We start from the raw sequence: 20,194 nt of genomic DNA, 5'->3' as shown, positions 1-20,194 counted from the left end.
ATTTATTTTAATGATGTTACTGTTCTTAAAATATATTGTAAGTACTGTTTTTATATACAGTATATATATATATATATATATATATATATATATATATATATATATATATATATATCTATATATATATATATATGTGTGTGTGTGTGTGTATATAACGGATTTTGAAGCTAAGCGAAAAATCTATTTTTGGGTGAGATGGCCATGTCATCCTGATGGAAGGTTCCTTTAGGCAGCTTTCTAAGGGATATTTGGCTTCAGTAATACTCCCAGAGAATTGACCATAGGGCTCCAGAATTCTAACTCCTGGCGTGAATATCCTTAAAATTTCTCTTAAGGATATCGCATAATATGAGGGGACGTATATCTCGATACGACACATGGCAATCTTCACCCCGAATAGCGTTTTCGCTTTGAGGGGGAAGAGTGGCGAAACTGAAGGGGAGCCGTTATCAAGGTTACCCTTCCTCCCATACTATTACAAGGCTTCAAGATGGCGCTCATTCCTTGTAGCATTGAGCATGGTGCTACAGATATAGTGGTCTCGGGAGGGATCTTACCTAAGCCTTTTCTATAGAAAAGGAGGGCGGGTCCATCAGGACAACATGACCATCTCACCCAAAAATAGATTTTCCGCTTCGCATCAAAATCCATTTTTTGGGCTTAAGCTATTTCGTCCTGATGGAAGTTTACCAGAGAATTACTTGAAAGTGTTATATCTGTGGATTTGTATAGGTGCCTTAACCTTGGGACAATTTTTATATGGTCATCCGGACCATTGAGAGACGTTATCGTTATACGTCATTACCACTAATCATGGAACAATGTTAGGGCTTCCTGCCCCCTGCAGGGAAGTGTCGTGCTAGACAGTAAAAAAGGTCTCAAGGTTTGTATATATTGTAGGAACAAATATAAGTATCAACTAAATCTCTTTGTTTCTATTAATACAATAATATAAGGTTTACTTATGGAAATAAGTAAAAGAACTCTGGCTACATTTATTGTGCTATTTGCAGGGCGAAATAAGACTCAATTACACTCTCTTTAATCATTTATTTAGGCTAAATGAGTAAATGGGATAACAAGTGTAAATGTAGAAGAGAATTATCATACAACATGTACATATAAAGTTTTTCTACCTGAAAGGGAAGAAAAGGATTAATGCCACTATAGAATTGAAAATTTTGAAAAAATTTATCAATATAATTTTTCTTCAAATGTTGGATACTATCAACACTGTGTACGATGTACATTCGGCACAAGTGTCATCTGTATATTTCTGCACCTGAAAATTTGAACAGTCCTAGTGTCACCATGTATATTTCTGCACCTGAAAATTTGAACAGTTCTAGTGTCACCATGGTGACACCCACATAAAAGATATTGCTTTGGAAGGTGTCAACACCTTTTCACCCTAATTGATTCACTGTTCATCGCAGCACTAGATGACAGGTTTTAATACACTACCTGCCGCCACCACGTAATGCTTAAGTGCGTGCACTTGCTTTGCATAATGTTTGTAAAACACTTTGGATGACTTCCATCCAGTATATGAGCGAAGACGCTCGAAGTCCATACACTGAAAAAAATTCAGTGAGGAAGCAATTTTTCTTGGATCATGACCTGCGGGTGTACTGTCAGGATCCGCTCTGCGAATAAAGTAGGTGAGCTTCACCCTCAGTTGTTTTAGGGATAAGTTCGATCCCGAGGTTTCTCCTTTGAAGAGCTGTCCTCCCCTGAAGTCTGAAGTTCTTCGAAGATAGACCTTTAGACATTCTACTGGGTACAGAGAGACATCTTCCTTCAGAGGGCAGATTCTCCAGGGACCCCTTCTCTTAGTGGGTAGCTCGTTCTTGGCGAGAAAGGTAGGATCAGGAAAGAGATTCAGTTCTCCCGCTTCTGTGAACTGAATATGGCCCTCATCTCTTGATAGGGTTGCTATTTCACTAACTCTAGCCCCTGAGGCCATAGCGAACAGGAAAATAACTTTTTGGGTTAGATCCTTAAGAGAACAATCTTCATTGTTCAAAGTTGAGGCATAGTGTAGGACCTTGTCCAAGGACCATGAAATGGAATTCGGAGGTGCTGCAGGTTTAAGTCTAGCGCAAGCCTTCGTGATCTTGTTAAAGATTTCGTTCATCAGGTCCAATTGAAAGGTGTATAGAAGAGGTCTAGTCAAGGCTGACTTACACGTAGCTATCATGTTGTCGACCAGACCTTGTTCATGAAAGTGGATGAAGAAGCAGAAGTCTATTGAGATTTCTTTCGGTCTTTTTGCTTTAACGAAAGCAACCCACTTTTTCCTAGACGATTCATATTGTCCTCTGGTTGACTTGGCCTTGTATTCTTCTAAGAAGTCTATACTGTCTTTGAGATTCCAAATCTTTTCTTAACCCCTAAGGCGAGAAAATCATGAGATGAAGGTTTTGGGTTCTCTGTGACGAAGCGAAGACAGTCGACTTCTGAACCAGTTGAGATAGTGCTGGGTTCGGTAGAGGGACCAGCCTCAGCTTCAGTTCCATCACCAGAGGGAACCAGTTGCTCTTGGGTCACTTGGGGGCCACTAAAGCTGCCGTTTCCTTGAAGGATCTTAGCTTGTTGAGGACCTTCAGCAGGAGATTGGTTGGAGGGAACAGGTAAATCCGGGTCCATTCGTTCCAATCGAGGGACGTGGCGTCCGTCACCTCCGCCAGAGAGTCCTCGTATGGGGCTACTTATTGAGGTAGTTTCTTCTTGTCGCTCGTCGCGAAGAGGTCGATGTGCAGTTCCGGGACTTGTTCCAAGATGGAGCGGAATGAGTCTGCGTCTACTGACCATTCTGACTCTATTGGCTTTAGCCTGGATAGAGCGTCCGCTGTCCCATTGCGGAACCCTTGTAGGTGAACTGCTGATAAGTGCCATCTCTTCTTTTTCACTAGATGAAAGATGGCTAATATCACATGGTTGATGTGGGGCGATCTCGAGCCTTGTCGGTTCAGACATCTCACTATCACTTCGCTGTCCAAGACCAGCCTGATGTGGGCTGATCTGTGAGAGGATAGTTTCTTCAGCGTCAAGAGGACTGCCATGGCCTCCAGATTATTGATGCGAAAGGTCTTGAACAGGGATGACCAAGTCCCTTAGACTTTCCTTTGATGGGAGTGACCTCCCCATCCTTCCATCGAGGCATCCGTGTCGATGGTCACCGATGGGGGAGGTGGTTGCAAAGGCACGGTCCTCGTTAGGCTCTTGACCTTCGACCTCGACTTGAGAAGTAATCGTAGTAAGGTTGGTACCGGTCTTTGTAGATCTCTTCGAGCATTTGATGAGTATCTTCTCCAGACTCCTGACGCATCTTTCAGCTGTGCTCTTAGCACTGGGTCTGTTACTGCTGCAAACTAGAGAGAGCCCAGTACTCTTTCCTGTTGGTGTCTTGAGATCCTGTCGGATTTCAGTAGTCTCTTGACAGAACCCGCGATCTCTCTCCTCTTCCATGGAGGAATGGAGAGGCGGTGTGACTTTTAAGTTCCAATGGATTCCCAGCCATCGAAAGTCTTGAGCTGTAGAGAGTCGAGACTTCCTGAAGTTGATCTTGAATCCCAGATGTTCCAGGAACTGGATCACTTTCTTGGATGCTTGCAGACAAGCAGTCTTGGATGCTGCCCACACCAGCCAGTCGTCCAGGTACGCTGCTACCTGAACACCTTCTAGGCGTAGTTGTTGTACAACTGCGTCTGCAAGTTTCATGAAGATCCTTGGGGCTATGTTTAGTCCAAAGGGCATGGCTCTGAAGACATACTTTTTCTTCTGTAACTTGAATCCTAGGTAGGAGGAGAGGGGGCGGCTGACTGGGAGGTGCCAATAAGCATCTGCCAGGTCTATTGAGACTGTGTACGCCCCTTTGGGTAACAGGGTCCTTATGTGTTGAAGGGTTAACATCCTGAACTTGCTGTTCTCGATGAACTTGTTGAGTGGCGACAAGTCCAGAATAACTCTTGAGTTTGTCCGAGTCCTTCTTGGGAACACAAAACAGCCTTCCCTGGAATTTGATGGACTTTGCTTTCCTTATAACCTTTTTGCTCAAGAGTTCTAAGGTAATATATTCTTCCAATACTGGGTCGGAGTGTTGGAAGAATTGAGGAAATGACGGTGGAGACTTGTTTCATTTCCATCCTAGTCCATTCTTGATTAGGCTGTGGGCCCAGGGATCGAAGGTTCAACGATCTTGAAAGTGCTGGAGCCTCCCTCCTACCTGAAGCATCTTATTGCTTAGGTTGTCCGGAGGGTTTGCCGCCCTGACCGCGTCTTCCCCTGCCTCGGGAGGGGTGTTTTGAGGATCCCCTGACTGTAGGATGTTGCTGGGCAGGCCGAAAGGGTAGTCTTGACTTTTTCGACTTCCGTTTAGGTTGGGGACCCGCATCCGGGGAGGATTTCCTCTTTGAAGAGATGCCCCACTTCTGGAGAAGGTTCCTATTCTCTGTGGCGGCTTTCTCGACTACCTCTTTGACCGTTTCACTCGGAAAGAGGTCTTTACCCCAGATGTTGGAAAAAATCAGCTTCTAGGGTTCGTGTTTTACTGTTGCGGCAGCAAATACAAACTCTGTACAGCAGGGGTCGGGAAACTATTTTGGGTGTTACCCCAAATGAATTTGTAGTAATATTCATTTACCCTGGACTGAATTTATGGATAATAAAAACATTGAAAAAAATTAAATTAGGGTAATGTATTATTTCATCGATCATGGGGAAGTAATAGTATATATATTTTTTTTTTTTTTTTTTTTGCAGGGTAATAGCACGCAACAAAAAATCATAGGAATTTGTATATTTATAAAATTAGAGAGCCACACTTTTCAGCATTTGGTGGCAAGCAAGCAAAGTTATTGACCATCATGTATTTCTAATTCGTACAAAACCAGAACTTTTATGTTATTCAATCCACTATTATGAGGTAAACTTTTACACCTTTCTGGCACAAGAATGACACACAAATAAAACATATAAAATAATTTAAAACGTGAATATTTTATTCAAATCAACTCGCCAAGGCTTTGGAAAATGCCATGGTTTCATCATGAATACAACGATCTCAATATCAGGGATCTTTTATGTCACTAATATTTGATTGCTGTCTTCAAGATCCAATGTATTTTGTTTTTAGATTTACAAGGGTAAAAAACCCATGTTCTCACAGGTAGGCTATTGTGAAAGGTAACGTAATTATATATCCTTTAAAATATATAGTTTTTTAATCTTTGCAGCTATTGGCATCCAAAAACTTGAGACATCATCCTTGGTTTCAAATTTCATGCTAGTTTCACAGTTCGAATGAAGTTCAATAAAGCCTTCTTCCAATTCTTCAGGATCTTACAGCAAATCAGACAGTTCACATTAGAAGGGATTTACAACCCAGCTGAAAGTATCGGAATCAAGCTCTGGAAAATAGTCACAGAACATATTTCTAAGTTTGGTCAGATGGCTTGTGACCAACTCCTTCATGTGACTAAAACTGTAGTCTCCAAAGCCTTCCAAAAGTTCTGTCAGGTTTGAAAAGACAGTGATGTTATTGGCATTCAATTTAAGGTTCAACTACTGAAGCTTTGATACAAATGCTGAGATTTTTTTTCTTGCTAAGATGAGATTGATATTCTTTCCTTGCAATTCCTTGTTCGGTGCATTACTTTTCCAACTAGGGTTGTAGATTAGCAAGTAATAATAATAATAATAATAATGATAATTTAAATGCCCAAAAATGTCAGCTAAGTATGCAAGATGAGTTAGCCTGGTTGATTTTTTAACTTTTCTGCAAGTGTGTTTTTGATCTGACAGAAGCGTTTTAAGTATGGTTTTAAGAGCTCACATTCAGTTCAGGACATTTCCACGTGAAAGCCAACTAGAAAAGAAGAATTGAATATTAAGCATCTTTATCTTCATATAAATCACGACCATGCTCGTGTTTATTGTATGATTTTTTACAATACTGATCATTTTAATTACATCTTCAATGCATTCTTTTTCTCCAACTTTCATTTAAGTTTCCCTCACTTAGCACATATATTACCCAAACTATTTTCTAAATTACCCCATCTGGGGTAATTTACCCCGGTTCCCCGACCACTGCTCTACAGGCTCTCCTCGCCTTCATGAAGGCGTACAGGTCCTTCACTAAGGTGGCCATATGCATTTTGGCCAGGACCGGGAGCATGTCTGGGGTGCTTTTGTGGCCTGCACACATCTCGATGCAGTTCTCTAGGAACAGGGAGGCGGCAAGCCTCTCTTTCGTCTCTTGCTCCCTATGCAAGAGAAAGTCTGGCAGCTTAGGGAGATTCTCGCTGAACTGCCGTCCCGCGATATCTGCATCTAGCTTCCCTACTGAGAAGGTTAGTTGGACTTCCTTCCATTCCTTCTCATCCATGGGCAGGGCTAACGACAGAGGCCTATACAGTACTCCTCTAGTGCAGGGCATGGTTTGCCTGCCTCAACTGCCTTGGCAACAGCCTGGAATGCCTTCGACATAAAGGGGAAGGCTCTTGAAGCAGGAGCAAGAAAGGTAGGGCGTTTCTTGCTCAATGCACACACTTTCAATTTTGTATAACCCACCTTCTTCAGGCTGCTCGACGAGAGAGCCTGTGCCTTGTCATGGTCAAAAACCATGACCTCCTTTGGTTCCGTCTCCTCCTTTGACCCTGGCTCATGCTTCAGTCGAATGAAGCAGTCAGGGTAAGCGTTGAAGCTCGGCCAGAACTGAATATCGTCTAGGGGTACGGCTCCCATCTTCTCCGAGATGTAGAGTTTGCCGTTGGTAATCGGCATATACTCCGCATACCTCCAGGGATTAGTCTCGGAGCAGGATGGCTGGTCTTGAACTCTGGGTCGCTTGAATGACTCTCGGGAGGCGGTGATCCGTGCTTCACAGAGCTCTCTTTCGAGCTTCGCTTCCCTTGCTTCACCTTGTTTGCGAATATTCTCCATTAGCGTAGTGATATGAGTCAAAACTGCCTGGCTCATGGTGTCCAATGGAGGGGTAGGAACTGAAGATGTAGATGGTGTCGGGTCTGGTGCCGGCATAGGTGGAAGGGACTCACTTCCGACGACCCGACTTCTTCTCCTTCGGGAGGTAGAGTAGACTCTTCCTCGGGATCATCCCTAAGGAGATCCTTCTCGGTGTCCGTAGACACTTCAGACATCCTTTCTTCCTGGTGGATGTCCATGCCTTGCATCGCCTCACTGACATCCGCCTCAATTGTAATCTGGATGCAGGGCGGACCGGGTCGTGTTTGGGGCATGACAGCTTCATTACCCGCTTTGGGGAACAGCAAGCTACGCATCCTGTCATTGGGCAGGTATGGTCCCGGAGAGTTCTTTTGGAACCCTTGTACCCACTTGCGCAGCTTTTCTCGTGCTGCATCCCTCGACTCCGTTGACTTGGGGCTGTTGAAACCTTCGACCACCATGGCCGAGCAGAAGTTGCAGTCCTTGGGGTCCCAGTACCGCCAGGTTTCCGTGGTAATGGCACTGGCGGCATGAGTCCTGCACATAGTGTGACCACAAAAGTTCCTATTCTTGTGGTTACAGTAGATCACCTTGCACTTCATTTTGGGCTCCTCCTGTAAAGAAAGGAAATATAAATGAGTATGCAGTTGTTTATCACACTTGATAAACAGGTTATATGCAATATATTTGTATCTTGACCATTATAGCTTAGGGTAGTAAGCTAGAAAGGAATGGGAAAGACACATACCTGTGTCTCCTATCCAGCCAATTGCTGTGACCTCCCCCAATATTAATGTTAGAATTTCTTTATCAAGGGAACTCAATAGAGAAGGGTTCTAATCTCTAGGGATAGAATTAGTGTATATTAACACTAACCCTTCCATAAAAGTATTAATATTGTGGGGTAAATTATAAACTGATGAATTTATCAGTGCATTGAAGGGATACTTCACTTCAGTATAAAATTGGTCTCGAAAACGGATTTTGAGAGAAGCGAAAAATCTATTTTTGGGTGAGATAGCCATGTCGTCCTGATGGAAGGTTCCTTCAGTAGCTTCCTAAGGGTATATATGACTACAGTGATATTACCAGAGAATTAAACTAAAGGTTTCACAGAATTCTAACTTCTGGCGCAAGTACCCTTAGGGTTTCCCTTTAGGATATCGTATAATAACAGGGGACGTATTCTTGACACGCCACATAGCTATCTGCACCCCACATAGCTTTTACGCTTCGAGGGGGAAGTTAGTGGAAAATATGGGAGGAGCCGTCACAAAGTTCTCCTCCTCCGTTACTGTTATGGTACTCGGATGACGTCATAAACGATGCCATCTTGGCTGACGTCATAACCGCCCGCGTCCTCCATTCCTTTTGGCGTCAAGGCCAGCCTTCATGATACAGTAAGATTGGGAGGGAGCCTGCCAAGGCCTAATAGAGAAAAGGGCGGGTCCATCAGGACGACATGGCTATCTCGCCCAAAAATAGATTTTTTGCGTCGCTCAAAATCCGTTTTTTGGGGCTCAGGCCATGTCATCCTGAGGGAAGTGTACCAGAGAATTAATGTATCGTGGATTTTTTCTCTTTAGTAGTGCCTTCGACTTCTAGACAATACTTCTTTGGTCGAATGACCTCAGAGACCTTGTGACATTACCGGTATATGTCACTACAGATAAACATGTACTATGTTACCGCTTCCTGCCCCCCCCCCCCCCCACGGCAGGGATGAGTCCTATTGGAGTTATCGAAAGTCTCAAAGTTACTTGATAAAGAAACTCACCCAGCATCAAGAAGTACCTGCCGGTCCCAGAGCAAGGTGGAAGATAATGTAAGTATAACTTGTTGGAACAAATTACCTTAGTCTAGATGCGTTTGTTTTTATTACAATGTTAGGGCGAAAGAAGACGCATGAGTACAGCAAATTCTTTTATTTGGGCATAAATAAGAATTAGCATACATAAAATAAATAGATGTAAATTGTAATGGAATGCAAATCAGTTACATGGACCTGGGACATTAATAGAAATTGTTGTGGTATCTGAAAAGGAAAACTTGCCATCACATACGTTAATTCCATAGGAATTATATACACTTCATGTTTGGAACACGTGGCACAAGTGTTTTTGTCTATGTGACTTCACCTTAGTATAAGAACAGTCCGTAGTGTCACTCAGTGGCACTATTTTCACTATGTTGCGCACTAGGATCAACACAGACACCATTAGAGTTAGAGTCCCATATAACTCACTGTTCATCGCAGCACTAAATGGCAGGTTTTAACACACTACCTGCAGCTACCACGAAGCGTCTAAAGTTCTTGCACCTGCTTCGCATAGTGTTTAAAGAACACTCTCGAAGACTTCCAGCCCGTGAATGAGCGAAGACTTTCGAAGTCCATCGACTGGAAGAAATTCAGGGAAGAGGCGACTTTCCTGGGATCGTGACCTGCGGGTGTACTGTCAGGATCCCCTCTGCGAATAAAGTAGTTGTTTAAGTGACAAGTCAGAACCCGATGTTTCCCCTTTAAAGATCTGTCCTCCACCGAAGTCCGAAGTTCTTTGAAGATAGACCTTTAGGCTCTCCACTGGGCACAGGGAGACATCTTCCTTCAGAGGGCAGATTCTCCAGGGACCCCACCTCTTGGTGGGTAGCTCATTCTTGGCGAGAAACGTTGGGTCAGGAAAGAGGGTGAGCTCGCCTGTGTCTACGAACTAGACCTGGCCTTCTTCCCTTGATAATGCCACAATTTCACTGACTCTAGGCCCAGAGGCTAGAGCAAATAAGAAAATCACTTTTTGAGTCAAATCTTCCAGAGGGCAAGTTTCATTGTCTAAACTTGAGGCAAAATGGAGCACCTTGTCAAGAGACCAGGAGATGGGTCTCGGAGGGGGTGCGGGTCTGAGTCTAGCACATGCCTTCGGCAACTTGTTGAAAATGTCACTAGACAGGTCTATTTGGAAGGCATATAGTAAGGGTCTTGTCAGGGTTGATTTGCAGGTGGAAATTGTGTTGGTTGCCAAGCCTTGTCCATGAAGGTGAATGAAGAAGGACAAACAGAAATCCATTGAAATTTCCTTAGGATTTCTAGCCTTGACAAAGGTCACCCATTTCTTCCAAGATGACTTGTATTGCCTTCTGGTAGATTTTGTTTTATATTCCTCTAAGAAGTCTAAGCTTTCCTTTGAAATCCCAAACCTCTTCTTGACGGCTAGGGAGAGAAAATCATGAGATGAAGGTCTCGGGTTTTCTGTGATGAAGCGAAGACAGTCGACTTCTGAACTTGTTGGGTTAGAACTGGGTCCGGCAGGGGAATTAGCTTGGGTTGTAACTCCAGGATCAATGGGAACCAGTTGCTCCGGGGCCACTTGGGAGCCACTAGGGCCACTATTCCTTGGAAGGATCTCAGCTTGGTGAGGACTTTTAGCAGAAGGTTGGGTGGAGGGAACAGGTAAATCTTGGTCCATCTGTTCCAATCCAGGGACATGGCGTCCACCGCTTCTGCTCTGGGGGCCACCTAGCGAGGAAGTTTCATGTTGTCGCTCGTTGCGAAGAGGTCGATCTGCAGTTCAGGGACTTGATGGGAGATGAAGGAGAATGAGTCTGCGTCTAGGGACCATTCTGACTATCGGGGCTGTCCTGGATAGAGCATCCGCCATCACGTTGCGGAATCCTTGTAAGTGAACTGCTGAGAGGTGCCATCTTTTCTTCTCTGCCAAGTGGAAGATGGGCAGCAACACTTGGTTTAGTTGGGGCGATCTTGAGCCCTGCGGTAGAGACATCTGACCACGACGTTGCTGTCCAGGGTCAGTCGAATGTGGACTGAAGGACGTGGGGACAGCCTCTTCAGGGTGAGAAGGACTGCCATGGCCTCCAACATGTTGATGTGAAACGTCTTGAATAGGGGAGACCATGTTCCTTGAACTTGACGTTGATGGGAGTGACCCCTCCATCCTTCTAGTGATGCGTCTGTATGGGTAACGACCGAGGGAGGCGGTAATTGTAGAGGTACCGACCTTTTCAGGTTCTTTGCCTCCGACCATGGCTTGAGGAGTGATCGTAGCTGAGTCGGCAGAGGTCTCTTGAGATCTCTTCGAGCGTTTGATGCGTATCTTCTCCAGACTCACGATGCATCTTTTTGCTGTGTCCTTAGCACTGGGTCTGTCACTGAAGCAAACTGAAGGGAGCCGAGCACCCGTTCCTATTGTCGTCTTGAAATCCGTTTGGATTTGAAAAGTCTCTTGACAGATCTTGCTATTTCCTTTCTCTTCTTTAGGGGAATGGAAAGACGGTGTGACTGAAGGCCCCAATGGATACCTAGCCATTGGAACACCTGAGCTGGAGAAAATTGAGACTTTTTGGTGTTGATCTTGAAGCCCAAATGTTCCAAGAATTGGATCACCTTTGTGGAAGCTTGCAGGCATTCTTCTTCTGATGCTGCCCACACCAGCCAATCGTCCAGGTAAGCCATCAACTGGACGCCTTGTAGGCGTAGTTGTTGAACGATTGTCTCTGCGAGCTTCGTGAATATCCTTTGGGCTATGTTTAGCCCGAAGGGCATGGCTCTGAAGGTGTACTGTCTTCTTTGAAGCCTGAATCCTAGGTAGGAGGATGTGTGGCGATTCATTGGAATGTGCCAGTATTCGTCCGCCATGTCTATCGAGACTGTGTATGCCTTTTGAGGCAGTAGGGCTCTTATGTGCTGAAGAGTCAGCATTTTGAACTTGTCATTCACTGTGAACTTGTTGAGAGGGGACAAGTCCAGAATGACTCTGAGTTTGTCGGAGTCCTTCTTGGGAACGCAGAATAATCTTCCTTGGAACCTGATGGACTTTACCCTCTTGATCACCTTCTTGTTCAAGAGTTCTTGGACGTATTCTTCCAGAACGGGGGTGGAGTGTTGGAAGAATCGGTGGAAAGCTGGTGGTGGTGTTTCCCAGCTCCATCCTAGTCCGTTTTTGATGATGCTGTGAGCCCAGGGATCGAAGGTCCAACGATCCTGGAAGAGGCGGAGTCTTCCTCCCACCGGAAGAATCTCATTGCTTCTGGTTGCCCGAGGGTTTACCACCTCGGCCGCTTGCTCCCTTGCCTCCTCTCCCTCTGGAGGGACCTCGTAGGCGGGGGTGAAGGCTGGTGACTGAGTCACCAACGGCTGGGGTACCAGTTGGAAGGTTTGTTGGGGCTGAGCCACCAACTAGGGAGCAGCGGTTGCCGGAAGTTGACGTTTAGCCTGACGCTGCTGTGGTCTTGGCTTATTGGACTTCTTCTTCGGTTTGGGGCCCTCATCCTGAGAAGATTTCCTCTTGTCTGACATACCCCACTTTTGGAGAAGGTTCCGGTTCTCCGTGGCGGCCTTGTTAACGACCTCCTTCACGAGGTCATTGGGAAAGAGATCTTTCCCCCAAATATTGGAGGAAATCAGCTTCCTTGGTTCGTGTTTTACAGTGGCATTCGCAAACACGAACTCTCTGCAGGCTCTTCATGCCCTGACGAAGCTATAGAAGTCTTTCGTCAGGGTAGCGAGGTGGGTCTTGGCCAAGACCATGTAGATGCCTGGGGTCCGCTGTTCCCCAGCCATCTTCTCCATGAGCACCTGGAGGGAAAGGGAGGCAGCCAGCCTCTCTTTCATGTCCTGCTCCCGACGAAGGAGATATTCGCAGAGCTTGGGGAGGTTCTCACTGAACTGACGTCCAGGGATGTCGGCCTCCAACTTTACCACGGAGAAAGTTAACTGGATGTCCTTCCAGTTCTTGTCGGCGGGGGATAGGTTGAGGGAGAGGGGCCTACATTTCTCCAATGTAGGGCAGGGTTTTCCTTCCTCCACCGCCTTCAAAACCGCTAGAAGGGACTTCTTCGCGAAGTGGAAGACCATGGTGTTTGGAGCAAGAAAAGTTGGGTGTTTCTTGATCAGGGCCGGCACCTTCGAGTAGTTGTAGCCCTTGTCCTTCAAACAGACGGCTAGCAGTGATTGAGCCTTAGCGTGGTCAAACACAATGACCTCCTTTGGCTCGGTTTCCTCCTTGGAAACAGGTTCAGACTTGAGGCAAATGTAGCAGTCTAGATATGCCTTAAAGCTAGGCCAGAATTCCACCTCTTCAAGGGGAATGGCGCCTAGCTTGTCGTTAACGAAGATCCTGCCACTGGTGATAGGCATGTGGTGCCTCCATGGGTTAGTCACAGAGCAGGCTGGAAGGTCCTTCACGTTAATCTTCCTCTGTGGTTGCTTCGTCAAACAGAGGATTTCTTTTTTGAAATCCTCATCCCTCTTGCGGAGCCTCTCCTCGAGGACCGCTATCATGGCCTGGTAATTATCCATGGATTCGTCTCCTCTTGTGGGTATAGGAGTGGAAGATGTAGAGGGGACTGGTTCCCGAGATAACTACGGAAGCGATAGAGGGCGCAGGGTTGCCTTCTTCTTCGGAGTCAGGAGCCTCTGTAGGTTCCTCTTCTGGACCCTCGGCCATTAGGGTCTTCTCGGTGGTGTCCGACACATCCGACATCCTTTCATCATCGTCAAGATGGATGTCCTGGAGTGTGTCCGAAACGTTTGGGTCAACTGTCAATTGGACGCAGGGGATCTCTGGTTTTGGGATGACAGCATCCGCAGATGCCTTGGGAAAGAGCATAGCTCTCATCTTCTTGCTGGGGAGATAGGGCCCCGTGGCGTTCTTTTGGAAACCACGCACCCACTTGCGTAGTTTCTCACGAGTGATACCCCTTGACTCCGCAGACTTGGGAGCCTCAAATGCCTCGTTGAGCAGGTCCTTGCAGACTGTGCACACCTGCGGGTCCCAGTACCTCAGAGATCCCTGGGTGACGGAGCAGCTGGCGTGGGTTCGGTACGCCAGGTTGCCGTAGAAGTCACGGCGCCGAACGCTACAGAAGGCACTCTCACACCGGATGTACTCCTCCTGTAAAGAAGAAAGGGGTACATAAGTATTTGCAAGTCTATAATGATGGACTTAAAGGATATTAGATTAGTCTTAAAGTAATCTCAATTACAGTATAAGATTCCTTTCCAAGTGTAAGCTTAGAATAGGTAAGCTGGAAATGAAGCAGGAAAGACACATACTTGTGAATCCCGCCCAGCCAATTGCCGCGACCTTACACCATTACCAACTCTAGGGCTTTCGTTCAGGTAAGCCCTAAGGGGGAAGCTATCCCGTAGGGATAGAGTAGCGCAGCTAGTACTTCCTCCAGGGTATTAGTAGTGGTGAAAGGGAGAGAGCTGAGATCATTCTGTCATAATGAAAAGGGGAAATAATTATCCCCAATTCGAATAGGTCCCGGCAAGGGACTGTGCATGGATGCACAGAGTATGCTAGAAAATTATCTATTGCATAACTATACACCATAGTTTTTTGTCTAGGGTATGTACTATACCACAGATGTACTGGCTACCGTATACAGCCATACAACAGACACTGCCGGCAGGGTTAGAGAAAGATGACAGCCCACTGTCGTAATATGAATTAGGTGGAGCCGGCGCATCAGAGGCACACCGGGCGCCGGCGGGTCTCCGATTGAGGGTAATCCCTTCCAGCCATCAGTCTATGTGACGGGGAAAAGGAGACGACCTCAAGTATTAATGGCAGATCGGCGACATGTCGGCGACCGCCGGCAACCGGCTGTAGGTACTCCTACCCTGTCATCGATCTTTGAGACTGAGAGGAAACCTAGGCTACGCTGTCGGCTGTTGCCGGCAGAGTTGTGCGACAGTGGAGCGGCACTTGATTAAGAGATTGAGAAAGCAGAGAGGAAGGGAGAGGGAAGCTCACTACCCTAACCTCGCCTTCCTCGAGAAGGAGGGTTCAAATGGAAGGAAGAACATTATGATCAGGCTTCCATCCAGCTGCAACTCAGCCGGTGGTCAGCTAGGGTTGCAGGTGGTGGTCCAAGGGAGGACCGAAGAACACTCTAAGATAGCAGGGAGGTCTCCCGCCGGCAGACCGACCTGTCGTTACACTATCCCATAGTTCAACTATGTGCGGGAAGCTAAGCAGCTCGGTCTACAGGCAAAAGGACCGGGCCGACCCCACAACCCGCCGGCACTCAGTCGAGTTGTAGGATGGTGGACAGGGGTGTGATGGCTAGGCCATCACCAAAGGACAGAGGTGGAGGGGAAAGTGTCCTGAGAAGGGGTGGGGGTTGGCGTGAGCCTTCCCCAACACCCTAAGGGGGATTCTGTTTCAGTACCGGCACCATCCCAGGTATAGGAAAAATACATTCTCCAGCTTAGGGTGGGTTAGTACAGTGAGGGAAAGTCATGGCCGTGCCGTCCCAAACTATAAAGAAACAGAATCCCAGGGCTTGCCTAACCTAGGCTAGGGGAGCATATCTCCCAGCCCGAAGAAGGGTGTAGGACAAGTCGCTAGGCCACAGGGAGGAAGGGTCATAACCCTACCAGGTGTGGCCTAGGGGGGAGGGCAGAGCGCCCCCCCCCCCCCCCTTTTTGCCGTCCAGCGGAGACCAAAAAGAGAGTTCATTCACCTAATGGGGTGGCTGGGGGCAAACGACTGATACTCTGAGGTTCTGACCCTAACTCAAAGCTCATGAACTATGGCTCTAGACAGGGAAAGAAAATCCTAGCCTAACCTCACTTGAATACGATTCAAGGTAAGGAGGGCTAGGATGTAGCCTAGGCTACCTCAGAGGGAGGAGAGATTACCTTAGGTAAAGGTAACCTGGGAGATGTGAAGGTATGTAAAAGCCCCTAAGCCGTTAGGTTAGGGGCAAAGGAATCGACTACCAAGATCATCAAAACCTCTTGTATACTTTCTTGAAGGAGAAAAACCCATGTGCAATCACTGAATCTTATACAATATGTATAATTGCCTAATATCTTCATTTAATAAAATAACACCAGGAACACATAATATCATGCATGAAAGTAAACTAAAACGCCTAGGCTAGCATGCCTAGGCAACTGGGCTAGCATTTCTAGCGTCATAAATTCGGCTACCTACACTCGCCGAAATTAAAGAATGCTATCGGCATAATATAACTAATTCCTAGCAATGAAGACTAAATAACTAATACTGATAATTATTTAAGAAACCGGGACAGTTATTCTAGCTAACTAAATAAAGTATGCGAAGCGAACAACAATGTCAGGGACGCCTCCGGTTAGGCAATAGCTCCGCCACAAAACACGGTATTTAAAGATAAAAAGGCGTTACTCTACGGCCAAAGCTAATTTATACAATATAAGAATAGGGTACTCAACTTTCCAGAGGCAGAAGAAGCTGAATATTGCGACACGCTGGCAGTAAATAGCGAAAACTGGGAAAAAACACCTGGTCATAGATGCTACTACAGATAAAATGGAGGACGCGGGCGGTTATGACATCAGCCAAGATTGCGTCGTTTATGACGTCATCCGAGTACCATAACAGTAACAGAGGAGGAGAACTTTGTAACGACTCCTCCTATATCTTGCCACCAACTTCCCCCTCGAAGCGTAAAGGCTATGTGGGATACAGATAGCTATGTGGCGTGTCAAGAATATGTCCCCTGTTATTATACGATATCCTAAAGGGAAACCTTAAGGGTACTCGCGCTAGAAGTTAGAATTCTGTGAAACCTTTAGTTTAATTCTCTGGAAATATCACTATAGTCATATATACCCTTAGGAAGCTACTGAAGGAACCTTCCATCAGGACTACATGACCTGAGCCCAAAAAATAGACTGTGAAAGGACATACAGGGTGTGTTGGAAATATAAACTACTGTATAATATATACTATAGTTCTCTGTCGGGAGTATATACTATATTGCAAATATACTGGCTACTGTATAATCATATACAGTACTGTAGTTCAGCCGGCATGTTGCCGGCTAGGCTAGCGCCTGGCAGCACCGGTCCAGCCGGCAGCATATACCTGACGGCACTAGCCAACAGAAAGAGAGAAAGCATGGAGTGAAGGGCTGCCTTATTAATGTAGCTTTGTACAATAAATAAGGGTGTAGGTATATTAATCCTACTGCCTTCCTCCAGAATGACGGTTCAAATGGAAGGGGAGAATGAATCATTCAAGTTTCCACCCAGCCACAAGATCTGTTGCTGGTCGCTGCCGGTTTCAGGGATGTGGATGGCAGTCCAAGGGAAGACTGATGAACACTCAAAGGCAAAAAGGGTCTCCCACTGACAGCCGTCACAGCTGGCACAACCTTTCCCGGAGCCTTGCGTCCGTAGGGGAAAGTCGGAGCGGCTATCAAGCCGCCTATGTAGGAGCCCGGCCGACGCTACAACCTACCCGGCAAGCGGGGAGAATGTAGGACGACGGCCACAGACATGTGATGGCTAGGCTATCGCTAAAGGACAGAGAGGGGCAGGGAAAGGGTCTTGTATGTTGTGTTAGGAGAAGGCGGCAGGGTTGCCGCCATTTCCAAACAAGGGTGAAACTTCGTTTCAATATCGGCGCCATCCTAGGCGGCAGAAGAATATCTACTCTTCAGTCTAGGGTCTGCCGAAACAAGACTTGTCTTCTAGACCATAGGGGAGAAGGTGGTGGCATTACACTAACACTTCAGGTGCGTCCTAGGGAAGCTAAAGCCTCCTATGCCGACAACTGTAAGCCGGCAGGGTAGTGACTGCTCACCCGGCAACTAAGCCGTCGGCATAAAGACTGAATACTTTGAGTTACTGTCGAAAACCGAAGCTGGGATACTCACCGGCAAGGGTGGGAGACAGGAAACACTTCCCTAGTCAAGCTGGAGTGTACTACTCTATGGCAAGACCAAGATTGGGTTGTCGCCTATGGCAGCACTCGGAGGGAAGGAGGGATTACCCTTAAATCTCCGCAGGAGACGAGTATCGAGTTATATAATTAATTCTAGGAGATATACTATCGCCTGTTGAATTGAAAAAATGATACACGAGGGTAAACGGGGATAATGTATGAAAGTATACTAAAGTGCATAGGCTAGGTAGCCTAGCGCAGGGCGAGATCTCGGCTACCTATATCACCGAGACTCTAATGTATACGATCGACACATGTAGGAAGAGGAAAATTGTATGCATAATCATATCTTCACTAGTATAATTTGGCCTAAATAACTATAATTCATTAAATCTAAATACCGGGAAAGTCATTCTGCTGACTAAATAAAGCATGCATGACGAATGACAGCGCCCAAAATGGCGCATCCAGGGACCGGCCATGCTCCATAAAACACATTAAATTATACTAATTTCATTGTGAAGCAGGAGCTACAAATTATACACTGTAAAGATTAAATACTCAACTTTCCAGAGGCAGATGCTGTAGAATGCATGATAAATCCTCTAAAGAAACGATCTAGAACGCTAGATGAACAGGGAGAACACTGTGCAAAACCGCTACCAAAAAAGGAATGAGCGCCATCTAGGAGCCTCGTAATAGTAGGGGAGGAAGGGTAACCTTGATAATGGCTCCCCTTCAGTTTCGCCACTCTTCTCCCTTGAAGCGAAAACGCTATTTGGGGTGAAGATTGCCATGTGTCGTATCAAGATATACGTCCCCTGATATGCGATATCCTTAAGAAAAATTTTAATTATACTCACGCCAGGAGTTAGAATTCTGGAGACCTATGGTCAATTTTCTGGGAGTATCACTGTAGCCAAATATCCCTTAGAAAGCTGCCTAAAGAATCCTTCCATCAGGACGACATGGCTTGAGCCCAAAAATGCCACTACATTAGATTGAGGTTCTTCAAAGCCCGTTGATCTCTTTACATAGTGGAGTCCTAGCCTAGCACTTATTATATCTCTATGCTCAGGTAGTTAAGAAGTTGAACAGGAGTCGTGACTTTCGCTCCTATACAAAACCAAAGTGAATTGATATTACCCAGGTCAGAAAACCAGCTAGATTGGTTATATAGGGATGGGTCTCCTATTGAAGGTCGTTGAAGGTTTGTATTACGTATAGGAATCAATCACTGATTTCTTAATCAATTTGTATTTTTCCTAACTATACAAATCTGAGACCATTAAGCTACACTACCATCCTGGATGCTAGTCTTAGGCCAAAGGTAAAAGTGAAAGGTAGCACTCCCAGCCACCAAACAACCAGCTCTGTTTACAGCTTAATGGCAGGTTTCCAGCTTTGCTTAAGTCATACTCCTATTAAAGATCTTAGTTGTTTCTATTGTTAGGAAAATCAGCAAATTGATAAAATAAAAATTTATTTTTTTTCTTTCAGTGGTAATATGTTGCAACGTCCTCAGAAGCCAGAAGAGCTCATTGAAAGCATGAGTAATATAAGTCACTTGGTTCTCAACAACATGATTGGGTATGGCTGGAAAGATCTCCTGACCTGTTGTGTCATGTTTCCCACCTTGAAAAAGCTACAGGTAAGTTATAGTCGGCTGTAATTCTTTCAGCTGGACCAATTTTGAAGCACATGAATTCATTGGTACAATAATTGATTGTTATAGGTCTAACTAGTTATAAAGAATTTTCAAGCTTTAACTATATTCCTAGGAGTTTATGAGCAACAATTGTTAGATAGATTGATATGTAATTTGATATGGCAAATAGAATAAGGGACGAAGCTTATATTACAACTTTCTCTATCATTTTGATGAACCTTTCTCTAAGTGTCTTTCTTTTTGATGTGTCAATTTAAATGCCCTAAAGAGACCATAGATATTAACCCGAGGTGGTTAGGATGTTAGTGCTGTTAGCACATTAACCTGAATCCAAATATGCAATCCTTATTTTCCAGCCTGTGACTTGACCTCTCTTTTCATCTATTGAAGAAATGGACTTTAGAAGTTTTAGTCTAACCATAAAAACAATCAAAATTAACATAATAACTGAGCATATTTTGTGGATAAAAGAATGGGAATACATTTACTATGAATGCATTACCAACTCTACAAATTAATCGAACACCAAAGGCAATCCACCCCCCCCCAAAAAAAAAATAAAGCGATTTCCCCCAATTGACCTTCCAGGCCTCATTGATAGGCTATCTGGCCCAAATTTCTTAAATCACTCAAGAAAATGAATTGGGATCTTTGTCATATACTGTCTATTATAGTATTTGATTATTTGACAGGTTGCCTACAACCAGTTGACTACATTGGGTCCAATCCCTTCGGATATTTTGAGTTGTCTGGAAGAGATTGACATTAGTGCGAACCCAATTTCATCATGGGAGGAGATTTGCCATCTGGGGATGCTCCCAAGGTTAGATTTAGATGATTCTGTAATGTAATGGAATAGATGCAAATGCACATGCTTAAT

At 45.3% G+C, this 20,194-nt stretch overlaps 1 protein-coding gene across 1 annotated transcript in view; it reads left to right on the top strand.

Moving 5' to 3' along the window:
* Positions 1-20,194, top strand: part of Tbce (Tubulin-binding cofactor E) — a 778,896-nt gene that overhangs the window by 577,826 nt on the left and 180,876 nt on the right. Inside the window, exons 8-9 of the mRNA XM_068356257.1 lie at positions 19,146-19,296; positions 20,007-20,137. Of these exons, the coding sequence (XP_068212358.1) occupies positions 19,146-19,296; positions 20,007-20,137 (282 nt within the window). The remainder of the gene's footprint in view (positions 1-19,145; positions 19,297-20,006; positions 20,138-20,194) is intronic.

This window comes from Palaemon carinicauda, chromosome 32 (assembly GCF_036898095.1).
Source record: "Palaemon carinicauda isolate YSFRI2023 chromosome 32, ASM3689809v2, whole genome shotgun sequence".
Lineage (NCBI taxonomy): Eukaryota > Metazoa > Arthropoda > Malacostraca > Decapoda > Palaemonidae > Palaemon > Palaemon carinicauda.
The sequence above is the reverse complement of the archived record's forward strand: the minus strand, read 5'-3'. Positions and strand labels throughout refer to the sequence as shown.